Source organism: Poecilia reticulata, unplaced genomic scaffold, assembly GCF_000633615.1.
Source record: "Poecilia reticulata strain Guanapo unplaced genomic scaffold, Guppy_female_1.0+MT scaffold_458, whole genome shotgun sequence".
Lineage (NCBI taxonomy): Eukaryota > Metazoa > Chordata > Actinopteri > Cyprinodontiformes > Poeciliidae > Poecilia > Poecilia reticulata.
Genome location: NW_007615221.1, coordinates 1 through 13,813, shown reverse-complemented (window position 1 = coordinate 13,813; position 13,813 = coordinate 1). Strand labels below are relative to the sequence as shown.

Sequence of the window (13,813 nt, the reverse complement as noted above, 5' to 3'; positions counted from 1 at the left end):
GCACGCACGCACGCACGCACGCACGCACGCACGCACGCAGTTAAAGAAGCAGCAGTGCTTCGTTACTTACAAGCACAAAACTGGAAATGCAAACCATTAGTGATTGCTTTGATTATTTAAATCATATACTGTGATACAAATATGTAAAATATCAGTTCAAATGCTTAAAAAAGGGGGTTTTGAGATAAGTGTTTGCACCTTCTGCCTCTGAAGCTGCAAGTTGCAGCATCTTATCTAACATTTCCACTCAAATGAGCTGTTTTTAATAATTGGGTCCTGTAGTGCATTGCATCAAGTGAATTTTAAAGATTTTAAGAAAGTCTGGTTCTTAGAAGCAAATCAAAAGGAAGTGTGGGATTTTTTTCCTCACAGTTTTGGATGCTTAAAAACTAATCCATAGGTTTTGTACCCAAAGTGAAAAAGCTTCACCATTTGACAGATCATCAGATAGATCCTCTTCTGGAGTGACTGCTTTAAAATTCCCAGCAAGGCAACAATTAATTTATAATCCGAAACCCACTGTGTTTCCTATTTAAAGACTGATTAATATGTTAACATAAAGAGAAAAATATGATATGCAAATACGTGAAAGTAGGCAATCACAGGACTGGTTCGTGTTTAGTGTGTGTTAATTGGGCTTTTTATTGCTATGAAATAAGAGCAGTTAAACTGAGGCGTCTTTTAAAGAACCATTTAATGAGACACTTGAAATTAGAAAGATCTAATAAGAAATTTGAGCTGAATGCAATTTACATAAAAAAAAGATACAAATTTGAATTAAGGTGAAAATGAACACTGAACGAAGCCAGATGATCAATGACACTGTTGTCAGCGCTTTCCTTCAGTTTCAGTGATAGAAATATGCACAGAATGCATTTGGAGATTTCTTAGTAGGAGCTTAGAAAAATGGCCAAAGTAAGTATCACCACTTTGATCCCCCAATGACCTAGTCCTTTATTTTCTTCCAGGATTTGCATAATCCTGGACGTCCTCAGCTAACCTCTCTCTTATGAAAGCGCAGACTGCAAAGTTTGTTCTCTGAACAAAGACGGTGGCAAACCCACAGACGAGTCCCGCTGTGAATCCCGCTAAGTAAACGCTCCGTGTCGGCTCTGGGGAAAGCCAGCAGAGTGAGGGATGTCATCTGTCACACTGACCTGCATTGTGTGTGTGCTCTGCAGCTTCTGCAGACCTTCCTTCAGATTCTGGACTTGCGACTTCAGCTGCTGTTTGTCCTCCAGGCTCTTTTCCAGCTCTGCCTCCCGCTGCTTCAGTTCGTCCCTCATTTTTAACAGTTGCTGTGAAAACAGAGCAAACATTAAGACACTAATGTTGGTGAGAACTAACCAGCCGTAAAAACACCACGAGGTGTAATAAAAAATTTAAATCAGCACATTTTACACATTATTGTTTACCAGGCAAACTTTGCATGGGTACATTTTTTTTTTTACATTAATCTTAAAATGCAATAAATTAAATAATGAATGACCCCTCTGAAGTAAAGATGGATAGAAAAAAACTTATTGCTGTAGCATGATCTCAAAAAACAACAAAAAATCTGAAAATTGAAACCTTTAATCACGGTACATTTATCCAGGAACAAGTAAATCAAAAGTTTGAGCATAAAGAGAGAAATATCTGGTTCTTGGTCTGTTTGTTTTTGTTTTCTGTAGGTGTTGGGCTTCCTGCAGCAATGAATTAAAAATGCTTTCAACCTTATTCAATTTGGTGAAAGTTAGCTTGAGTCTATTTTCTTATTTAGTCCTCTTGTTTTGTTGGCGAGGAGGAAAGTGTTTAGTGTGATTACTCCTTTTGAATAGTAATGAGAGACCTTGATTTGATTCGTGTTCTGGAGCCATTTGAAATTACTTTTCTGTGCCTTCCAGGTCTGGATTTAATGTTGGATTTGTTGGCTCTTGATTCCTAAATAAACTATTGTTCAACCCCCGAGAACTCACAGGAAGGAAGCACATATTCACTCTTTGTTTCATTCAGTCCAAACCCATTGAGTTTTTGTTGATATCACAATCTTAGTCTTAGCTGACCAAAAGCAAATTCACCAGCTTATGCTCGTGACAGTCGGAAAGAAAGAATTTCACTTCTTAACAACCAGATGACACGTTTAATGGTTGTCTGGAAATCCGATGGTCTCTAACTGGGAACATTAGAGATTTTATTCCACCTTTATTCCATTCTCCTCTCTGTGTGTGGGGACGATGAAATTAACATTGGTTTGAAGGGATGGCATTTCAATTATATAAATGATATGCAGGGTTCCTACACAATTTTCATTTCAGAATATTTTTCCAGGCTCACATTTCTCTCACATTGTGTGTGTTTTTTTTTTAAACATTCTGGACATTTAAAAACAAAATACTATCAAGCATCTGCTTGAATTGTCATCACCTATAAATAATAAAATCACCGTGCTAAAATTGTCTTTGATTTTTACAGTATTCTTCTAGTGGTTTTGTGGCATCAAGCCCAATTTCAAGATCAAGATTTTGAACATAAATATCTAAATTTGCTTTGCAATACATCCAAAGAAAAACAGTGTTAGTGCTTGGTTTGAAGTTTTTAGAGTCAGGTTAAAAACAACAGGTCTAGAAACCAAACGGTAGTAAATTCACCCAAACTTGATTTTTGAATAAATCTACATTCAGTCAGTAAGTTCAAAACAAAATAGTGATAATTAATAAAAAAGTGGAATCAAGACGTGTTGTTACAAATGAAAGATAAAACGTGTCAATTTAGACTGAAATCAGTTCTGCATTATTAGAGTTTTATATTTCAGAAAATGGAGGAAAAAAAGGCTTAAAATTGAAATATTTTTCTAAACCTATCCAGACATGAAAAATATTTAAAGGAAATTTCTTACTTTCCACTTATTCGTGTAGGAGCAATGGATGACATATTTTTGCCACGAGAAAATAAAGAGTCGAGGATTGCTAATTAAAAGTTCCAGGAAACACTGATCAATTAAAAAAGTTAAAGTCCAAATAAAAAATTCTCAAGCTAAATTTATTTTGAAGAGATTGATATGGGTAATAATAATTATGGGACTTTGTTAAAAAAAAAAAAAGAATAAAAAAATTCCTGACTTGGGACTTTTTTACTCTAAATAAATGCCTTTGAAATGAAGGACAATTTTTCTAAATCACATAATCATGATTTTACTACTACAATAAAAAGATGAAAATTACAGACTTTTTACATGTTTTGAGCCAATAGATGTGAAGAACATTGCATATCTAAAACAAACGTTGCCAAATATTCAAAAGCTTCACATTTATTTTTGGATAAATTAAGAAAAGTATGCCCCGCTTTAGGGTGAAGTACGAGAACCGGATTTAGGAATGTTTTAAGAGACAACAGCCTCCAAAGTTATCCGTTGAGCACAGATTAAACGATCAGTCTCCTGTGGTGATAATACTGTTTGCACAATCAGAAACCGAGTGCTTATACTGCCAGATACACCACGGCTGATGAGAGAGGGTAACAAGCTGTCAATACATGCTGATAAAGTTTTATTGCAAATCCAGGAGACTGCGGCGAAACACCTCGCGGACCCGGCCAGGTCGAGGTATCCAATTTCAGTGCATTCGAGTTCATTTAATCCGCTCGACTCCTCTTTTTCATAAACACACCCGGAGAGAGAGAGAGAGAGAGAGAGAGAGAAAGAGAGAGAGAGAAGGAGAGATGCATGTTGGAAAGGTAATTACTCTGGAAGCAGAAAGGAACAGCACAGCCTTAATGGATTCTCTTCTTCTAAACGCCAGTCGATCATAATTTCCATTACTGAAGAAAGACAGTGGAGAGAGGACATCTGACAAACACCACAGTCTATTTAGTGCCACTTTACTTTTATCAAATCTAAATTTAACAGATACCTGTTCTGTAGGGAAAGCATTGCTTATTATTCTGTGAGATAAAGAAGTGAAACTGCTGGCTTCATTATGTGAACTGAAGAGATTTTCAGTTTCTTTTCAGAAAGTCCAAATTATGAATTACTGCTGAAACTTTCAGAGCATCTATGAAATGGTGACAAAACGGTACATGTTGTTTTCAAGACGGCTTGAAAAAGCAAATGAATAAGAAAAATCTTCATTTTTCCTAAAATATTGATAGATAAAATATTCCCCATTTTTATTAGCTGTAATCAGTGAGAAGCCACATACACAGGGAGAACATGCAAAGTCAGAAATGGGAGGCAGCTCAGGACTTTCTTGCTGCAAGGCAACGGTGCCAACAGCTGCTCCACTGCGGAGCCCTGGCTTTTTATATAGACCGACACAAACAAATAAATAAAATCCAATGGTTTTAAAAATCTAATAAGAAAGTAGAGTTTAACAGCAATGCAATCTGAATATATTTGTGGAGCTCATTTCAGCAAAGGAGCAATTCAAAGAGCCTTTCATGATGAAACAAATAAAATAAGCAAGAAACATTACGATGCAGTGAAAAAATAAAAGAAAGGTTGACATGCATCAATGTTCCACATAGAAACTAAATGTTTGGCTTTGGTTCTGGGGACGCATAACCAGAACCAGAACCAGAACCAGAAGGCCTGAGGGGTCTGGAAGGTTGATACGACAGCAGCAGATATTTAAGGTATTGTGGTGCTGAGCCGTTCAGTGATTTGTAAACTAACAACAGTATCTTAAAGTCTGTTCTTTGATCTACGGGAAGCCAGTGGAGGGACTTTAAAACTTGTGTGATGTGCTCCAGCTTCTTGGTTTTAGTCGGAATGCAAGCAGTAGTGTTCTGTCTGGTTGACTTTCTTGGAAGCGATGTGAAGACGCTGTTGCAGTAATCAATGCAACTAAAGATAAACAAATTGATGAATTTCTCTAGATCTTACTGAAACATGAGTCTTTAATCCTAGAAATGTTCTCCAGGTGGTAGAAGGCCAACTTTGTAACCGTCTTTATGTGGCTCTGAAGGTTCAGGTTTGAGTCCATCACTACACCCAGATTTCAGGCCTGATCACTACTTCATGCTGACTCTTGATTATTGATAAACAACTTGTTCTATGAGTAGTAACTGAGGAGGAGCTGCAGAAATCTACAACTCAGGCAGGAGAACTTGTTTTCATGGTTTGTTAAATTAGTAATCCATCATTCTCACAGTGAACATAGTGGCAGTTTCATTATATGGGCATGAGCTTATTTTGCAAAAGTTAATAAAAATGTCTTTTAATGAGAAAATAGAGAGGGAAATGCCAAATGTGTCGATTCAGAGTGAGGCAGGTGGATGAAAAACAGTCATCTCAAAATTGTATTTGTAGGAATTAAAATCCTATTACAAAGACTTCAAAGTTATGCAATCTTCTGCCAGTCTTTCAAATTATATTCTCATAAAATATACAGAAATGTGAGGAATGAATATTTTTGCAAGGCATCGATTTTCCGGTAATCTGCACGCATCAAATTCATCTCTTGTTTACATTTCTACTCCATCTATGGATCTGCTGAATGCCTCCTGTAATTATTTTGCTTCCTGTTTCCCCCGCCTGTCTAATCTATTAATGTGCCTCTTTCTTACAGGTTGTTCGATTTCTAAACATCAGGGAAGACAGCAGGAAAAACCTTCAGCATTGAATCCTTTTGCATTTAATGGATTTTTCAAAGGTTATAATAACAGCTTAGATGGGCTGTAATTTGAAAAAAATAAAAGAATGAAGTAGTTCTCCGTTAGGATGCGGTGCAGCGCTTAAAAGACGAGATTCAAAACATTTTACAAAGGAAAAGAATTAAAAATTGACCTGAAACTGTTTTATTTGCAAGGTTTTTTCCCCCCTACGTATGTCTATGCAAGCCTTTTAAAGTAGCAGCACCCACCAACACTCATCAAATTGCCTTCAATCAGAGAAAAGCAAGCAAAAACAAAGTCCTTGGTCATGAAGTGGTAATTTAAAAGTGGATTTAAATCGTTGTTGGACATCAGGATGGTTAGTTTATGAAGGATTACCTTTTGCATGCCTTGCAGAGCCTGCTGCAGGAAGCTGAGTTGCTGTGAATGAGTGCTGTCCTCCTCGCTGCGGACTGGCTGGTTCTTTCCCTGCTCCTGTTTGAGCAGCTCCACTTCGTTCCTGTAGGCGTCCAGCTGGCAGCGTAGCGAGTCGTTCTCCTCCTTTAAGGCTTCTGCTTGGGAAACACCTACAGACGTAAAAACACACAACACACATTTTTTAAAAATGTGCTGACTGCTATGGGACTGATCAATTTGGTTACAGTGTAAGTAAACAGCATTTAATGGTTGTTATGCTTTGCACTGTAAATAAAAACTAAAAACCTGAAAGTTGGATAGTAACATTCACGTTAAATGTTTTTATTCTCTCGGGTCTTTGCAGGTATAGGAGGTGAGACAATATTTTTATGACAGTACATCCTGAAAGCTAGAATAACAACAAATCTATTTGACAGATGCTTGCTAATAAAAGCCTCTCAGCTTATTCCCAAAGTGCAGACGGAGTCAGAAAAAGATCTTGTGTTTATTTATAAAACCGGTTACACTCAGGAACCGGAAAACTTCTAACAGCTTTTTTCCCACTTAATTCTTTTGTGTCGTCCCCAAAGACAACACGGTGTAAGTTACTGCTACAACGCACCTTTTATTGGGATCAGAAGGACATTTTCCCACCTGATTTAAAATGTCAAAAGACTGGCAAATAAACACATGACAAAGAAAAAAAGAACATTCTAGCATGGGAAGATTATGACTGGAAAAATAACTATTTTATACGAATCTTGATCAACTATTTTACATTTTAATCCAAGATCATGTAATTTTATTGATTCATGAAATCATGTTTTCAAATGTTACTAAATGATCCTGCCAGTAATCTGAATTAAAAAATACAGTTGAAACCAGAATTTATATATACTGAATAAAAAATGAATGAGGAAGCCATTAGTCCGGTTGAACTTTGAAGACAAGACCTTCATTTTTGGAGACATATTGTGTGGTTTAATGAAACTAAAGTAGGACAGTTTGACCATGTTGACCATTGTTACATTTGGAGGAAGAGCTGAGATGCTTGTACCGTCCTGAATGTGAAGTATGGGGGTGGCAGCATCGTATTGTGAATATGTTTTGCTGCAGGAGGAACTGGTGCACTTAAACCCAAGCAAACTATTGATTGGAAAGCTTGTAAAAGGAAACACAATGGATTTGACCCAAGTCACGAAGTTTAAAGGCAATGCTACAAAATACTGAGGTAAAGGTATGTAAACATTTGATTTGAAGACAATATAAATATCACAGAGATTCTTTCACTCTCTCATTACTGTGACACTTATCAAATATAAATAATTTGGGTAATTCAAACTAACCTAAACTAGGAGATTTACCTTCACACAGTGAGAAAAAAATTGTTTTTTTGTATTCTTCTGGTTTCAACTGTGCATGAACAAAACATTCAAATGTCAGATTCAACAAATAGACTCTGCCTCACACCACATCTGGTATTTTGTATTATAAAATGCGTAAAAGAAACATGAATTCTTTATCTATGGGTCAATTAAGACAAAAATAAATCCACATGCTCGCTTCAGTTTCCAGGTAAGTGACTTATTTTTCTGAGAAATAACACCTTTCAAAGAAAATCCTTATTTAGTTTGTACACATGCCAAGGACAGCCATGTCTGCAATTAATGCTGTATATTTGATTTCTTTCATTTGCTACCTTGCCTGATTTTCTCGTCAAGACACCAGAGTTGCTCTATTTCCATTATCCTGAGAATTTGGGCTCTTGTTCAGTCGGAATATTGGCACACTCAAGAAAACAAGCTGCATTTTTATGATCATGAGAGGAATATGGGGTGAAAACGAACGATTCTGGAGTTCTAACCAGCTTAGCATTAATTTATCCTTTAACAAGTACTGGCTCAAAGCTCAAAAGCTCAACATTTCTGTGTGAGACACTGAAACTTGACTTTCTATTCCTCATGCTTACATGGGATGCAATTTAATGTGAGACACTGATCAGCAGACATATGGATCCTTCATTGGCAGGAAAATACTGATGACCTTTTTCTGTAGATAAAATATAAAAGCTCACATGCAGCAGGTGTTCACTGTCAATAAAAGATTTTAAAGGTTTTCATAAAGTTGAAATTAATTTAAATTTCTTATGCCACTCAAACATTTGATTAAGTGGCTAAACAATGCAAACAACAAGCACAATAGATAAAAATGTGCTTCAAATATGTCAAAATGCATTTAATGTCTACATTATTTATTGTTACAAAAAGTCATTTTGCCCTCAGAAAATGAAGAACTGAAAAAGGCCTCTTCCATTTTTGTTATTTGTAATAGGAAATCTGCTGCCATTTAAAAAAAACAACAAAATTTTATACCTATATTTAGATTTTAAATAAATTAAAACTTGAAAGCCTTTGCAAAAAGAGCATGGACATATTCTCTTCTACAGGAATGATGTTTGTGGAAGACTATGAAAAAAGCATAACAAAAATAGATCAATTAATACTTTTCGTGACATAGTGTTGATGACATTTAATGAGAAAAATTGGGGGGGGGAACGATTAAACCTGCTTTTGTTAAGATTTTTACTTAAATCTTAAATTAAAAAGTTAGTTCTTTATCATTTTTGGAAAAAGTTTTAAAGAGACACTTGTTGCTCCGGAGGTTGGGGACTGCAGTTTGTTTTAGACAAACATTTGGGGATTGTCAAAGGAGTTTGTGTTTTCTTGCTGGATGTTTCTTGATGTGAAATTTTCAGCTTTAAAACCAGTGAAAATAAAAATAAATATTTTGTATCATTTGGGATTTTGAGAAAATCTCTAATTATGTTAAGAAAATACTTTTCTTAATCAAAATGACTAAAAATGGATATCCTAGATCAGAGATTTCACTCCGGTCCTCCAGTGTCACTGTCCTGCAAAGGTTTTGTCATTAATTATTGATTTTATTCAGGTGTGTTAGAGCAGGGAGGCATCCTAAAGCTGCAGGACAGTGGCACTCTTGGACCAGAGTTGCAGACTCCTGTCCTAGGTTGCTCTTTAAAGAAAATAAACCTTGTTATCTCAAAAAGTGGCATTTGCATGCAAAATATCTGTGTTCCCAATCTCCCGGTACAAGTTGCCTCATTAGAAGTCTTTAGTCGTGTCTGGATTCTCGCCGTATCTGATAAATCAAACACCAGGAGCGTGTTGACAATGACTGGAAAGTGTAATAATCCCAGAATGTTCTGTCCAATAACTCTCCGCTGGATATTTGACCTGACCTGTAGAGCAGAGGCAGCAGACAGAGGGAGGCATCATTATTATGAGACCTGCCCGGCACCAGAGACGTCCAGCACTATCAGCTCGCTCCCCTTCTTTAAAGAAGAAGCTTTAAAAAAGGGAAAAAAGCTAATTCGCCGTCTGAACAGGAGATAATCCTCATCCTATCTCTCTGTGTGTGTATATAAAAGGGTATCTTATTAGGGTATGTGTAGGTGTTCAGGAGAGCTGCCAGCAGTCTATCATCAAGGACCATTGGCAGTGTTAATGAACTCTTGCTGGGTGAGTGTGAGTGTCCAGACGGAGCTTGTGTGTGCTTCTCTTCCAGCAAAATGAAGGTTTGAGGTGAAAAGGGTATTGATCTGAGAGCCTCATCAGCTTGGCGAGAGTAGATGTCAACCGTGTGGCCAGATTCGGTTACATAACCAGCAGCGCTATCGACCCGCAGGAATGCACGCACACACCTCCGGGCGCACATCCGCCAACAATAACCGGCGGTCCGTCTTTCTATTCCGCACATGGCTCAGACGCGAAGCTTCGATTCGCTTTGAAGAGGCTGCAGTCATAACCCAGGTGTTTCCAGCAGGGCTTGTTGACGTGTAAACATTCATTCTTAAAGGTTAGAGAGGAGGAAAAAAAGGGGGCTCAACACTTCAGCCTGTTAACACAAATATCAGGACGCGTCACATTAACACCCGTCACCTCAGCCGATCCTGCGGAATCGAGCGAAATGACAAGACTTTGACAGCAGCACTAATCGCTGATAGCTAAATAGAAAGGTTGCAAATGAGCCGACTGCAGCGTTTACATTTATTTGCACGGCAATTAGAGATGCTGTCATATTGGCAAATGGCAGAGATCGGAATGATGAACAGAGAGGAAGAATAGATGAGGAGAGCCTTGCATAAGGAACAGCCGACAGCGACCTTACACGTGGCGGTGAGCGGTTTCTCCACGCTGCTCTGGTGACTACTCTCAGGTTATTGTTATGGGGCTGGAGAGATAAGCAACACCATTAGCTTTAGTCGCTTCAGCACACACAAATAGACTCCTCTGAGGTAAAAAAAACTGATTATTATCGCCCTTATAATCTGAAATATGAGCTTGCGGATGAGGTCTCTGTGTATATTTTTGCTGGAGTGAGGCATGACGTACTCTGAACCTGTTTCTTTATTCGTGTGGAGTTGTAGGAAGGCTGTCAGATGTTTAGAGGATGATCACTGTCATCCCAGTCAAACGCAACCGTCTCCCTCAGTTATTTAACAATCAATGCGTTCGTCCTCAAGAGATCTCGATCGGTAGATTTCCTGTCAAGATGACAACAGTGCTGAGCTGCAGATACGCGCATGCATATGCATACCTGAGTCCTCAGAGTCTTTGCTGTCAGGGACGTCCTCCATATCATCGTCAGACATTTCCATCTCTTCTTCTCGCCTGATGCCCATCAGCTGCTCGTTGTGCATGTTTCTGATCTCCTGCGAAACACAGCGAAAGGAGCGGTGGGTGAGAACTGCCAAGACTCATGAGGACTTTTAAGGAGGTGCTGAACTTGACCGGGTGCAATCACCAGGAAAGAGTCCTCTTCTATAGTTAATGTGGAGCATAAGTTATGAGGAATACTTTAACGCGTCAGAGTAGGATGAAGGAGGACAAAGCTGAATGGAGATGAAATGCTTCAAAACTAAGGAGCTGCTTCTCTTTTTACAGCTCAGACTGCAAATGAGACAATATGGGTTTAAACTTTACGTCCAGTTAGAGCCTGAAAGTTCAATATACTCTATTAGGAGTTCCTTTTTGGGAAGTGGAAGGAAAACGATACATGGATTTCAAACTTTTTTACATTTCAGATCAAAAATGTATGGCTTGCATTTCCCTTCAACCCGCTGTAACAATACTTCATTGAGACAAATTTTGTCTTTTGCATAAATAGAGATGGACCATTTTGCCCATTCATCTTTGTGAAATACTTCAAGTTCAGTTAAATTAACTAGTTTTCAAACCTTATGATAAATTATTAATTGGATTTAGGTGATCGGTTTTGAGTTTTAAGCATTTTGAAGCATCAAACTGAGTTTTCCTCAGGATAACTTTGCTCCAGAGCATGCTGCTGCCACCACCATACTTCAAGAGATGATGTCTTCAGGGTGATGCAAAGTGTTTCTTTTTCTGTCAAACAGGTTTTTGCATGTGTTCAGAGCACCTTCTTTGACAAGCGTGTTGTGTCCCCTCCTTGGTTTGTGGCAAACTAAACATAACCTCTTAAGAGTTTTCTTCTTGCCACCTTTACATAAAGACAATCTGTAGATCTCTGAAGTTTATGCAAAGTTAGCACTGCCAGTTTGGCTTCTTCTTTTGTCAATTTCATTTCCTGCCCTGTTAAAAAAGGAGGTTGGCTATGAAAACTTTTCTGATGGTGGACTGAACAGAGCTCTGTGACATGTTCAAAGTTTAGGTTTTAAAAGCTAAAACTCTATTTTAAACATCGTTACGACTTTATCTTGAACCAGTCTGCTGTGTTATTATGACGTTTGTTTACTAATGTTCTCTAGCAAACCTCTGAGGCGTTCACAGAACATCTGGATTTGTACTAAGATGAAATTGCACACAGATTCACTTAATTAAATAAATACGAATCTTCTTAGGGCAGCTGAATTTTATTTTGGGTTAAACAATAAAAGTGGCTTAATATAGAGAACTTTATAGATTTTAATTAGTAAATAACAATAAAAGCCACATATTCGTTTCCTCCTTGCACTATTATGCACTACTTTGTGTTGATCAATTACGTACAATCCAAGTAAAATACATTAAAGCCTGTGGCTGCATTGTGACAGAAAGTGCAAAAGTTTGAAACTTTTGTAAATTTAATATAATCTGGAAAGATAAAAGACACGTAAATTTAAATAAATACTCTGATTTCTTAAAAGTTGCTTACCGGTAACTGTAGTAAAAAGGAAATGAAACAAAAAAATTTCGCTTTTGCGGCCATTATCACACTGTTGTCATTGTGCGGAGATCAAGAAAATTAATAAAGATTCTCAATAAATAGCTGCTGCAGCTCCAGCTAAGGATAAGAGAGATTCCCACTTAAACTGATTGAAATCACAGTGCTGTGAAAAAAAGAAAAAGTCAAGTGGCGCACAGCTAATTTATTCAGAGCGGCCACCATCAAAACTAAAGCTGCAAAGATTTAACAAAGCATTTTGTACAAGAACAAGCTGATCAAATGACGTTATTTTAGATGATGGTGCTAAAAAAAAATCCTCTGCAACCCATCAGCAGAGAAAACTGCAAATTACCAGTAGCTACTTCTAAAAGCTCTTTAAAAAGGTAAAAACTGACTTGTTTTCATTTTAGAAATTAACTAGTTTTTCCACAAAATCACTAAAAAAAGATTATTTTTAAACAGCTGTGTTAACACACTGTCTTGTAGTTGCTGATTTTTATGCAGCGTTCTGCTTTAATTCCCAACAAGGAAAAAAAATAAAATAAAAATCAGAGGAATGTGTGCTGTTGAAAAGCTTCAATTGAATTCTATAATAATGAAAACTGAAACAAAAAATATCTTTTTTTTTTTTTTGCTAAAGGTAGCAGAGTATGTCAACCATCTGCCAGCTGACGTCACCAACCAAAGCTCATGGAAGAAGTCACACAGGTAACTCCACACACACCAGCACATGAAGAAACAACCCACTGGTGGGCATGAAGCCCACTGACAGGAGGCGGCAGCTGTTGTCTGACTGAGGAGCAGAGCTGAAACTATTTAACTCTGCTGCCTTTTCCTCCTCCCTGCCACAGAATCTGAATGAAGTAACGCACTTCCTGTCGTGGCCCGTCTTCACTCTGACCAAAAGCTTTCAGTATGAGAACCTCCAAGTCTGAGTTACTGTGGAAACAGGGTTGCATCAGGCCATATTTTGCAAGTTAAGGAGTAATTTGCTGTGATTTAACACACATGCGAGGCCACATGTAGCTTTCTCACACCTTAAACCAATTGCTACGGTTTTCTGACCTTCACACGAATCTATGGTTGCATTTTGCAGCTCTTACTGTATTACATCCTCATATTTAACCACAGGCTTTCAGTTGTGTGGAGGCTGAGTGCTCAGAAATAAATGACAGAGAGCAGAAGTAAAGTAGCTGCTGAAGAAATTCGAGCTCTGGTGAGACCTAGATACAGAAGGCTTGTAATAAGATGGCGCAAACCAAAATACAGCAGTAGGGCAAATAAATATGGAGCTGTAAGCCATCAGCATACAGAACCTGAGAAAAGTATTCACACTTTTTCATGTTGTGACAAAAAGCTTCTATGTATTTTACTGAGATTTGATGTGATTGAACACAAAAATCCTGCATTTTATTTTTTTTAACAGATAAACATGTTGAAAGTGTGGCGTACATTTTAGATTCAGTATGCTTACTTACATATGTCTTTCCAAATGTAGTTGGTAACACATTCACTTACTGTAGTGTTTATACTGCCATTGTTTGTTTTTAATTCAGTCTCTTTTAAAGCAAGTTATTGCCTTTTCTCTAAAGATTGTCGGCTGCAATTATATATATATATA

The 13,813-nt window shown here is 37.5% G+C and overlaps 1 protein-coding gene across 1 annotated transcript; it reads right to left on the bottom strand.

The window, feature by feature from the left end:
* Positions 1–10: 10 nt before the first annotated feature.
* Positions 11–13,720, bottom strand: LOC103461015 (ecto-NOX disulfide-thiol exchanger 2-like). The gene is made up of 3 exons (XM_008403334.2): positions 10,606–13,720; positions 5,971–6,158; positions 11–1,298 (listed from the first exon to the last, which is right to left on the bottom strand). The coding sequence occupies exons 1-3, from the start codon at positions 10,706–10,708 to the stop codon at positions 1,089–1,091; spliced, it is 501 nt and encodes a 166-aa protein (XP_008401556.1). The 5' UTR covers positions 10,709–13,720; the 3' UTR covers positions 11–1,088.
* Between the last annotated feature and the right edge of the window lie 93 nt (positions 13,721–13,813).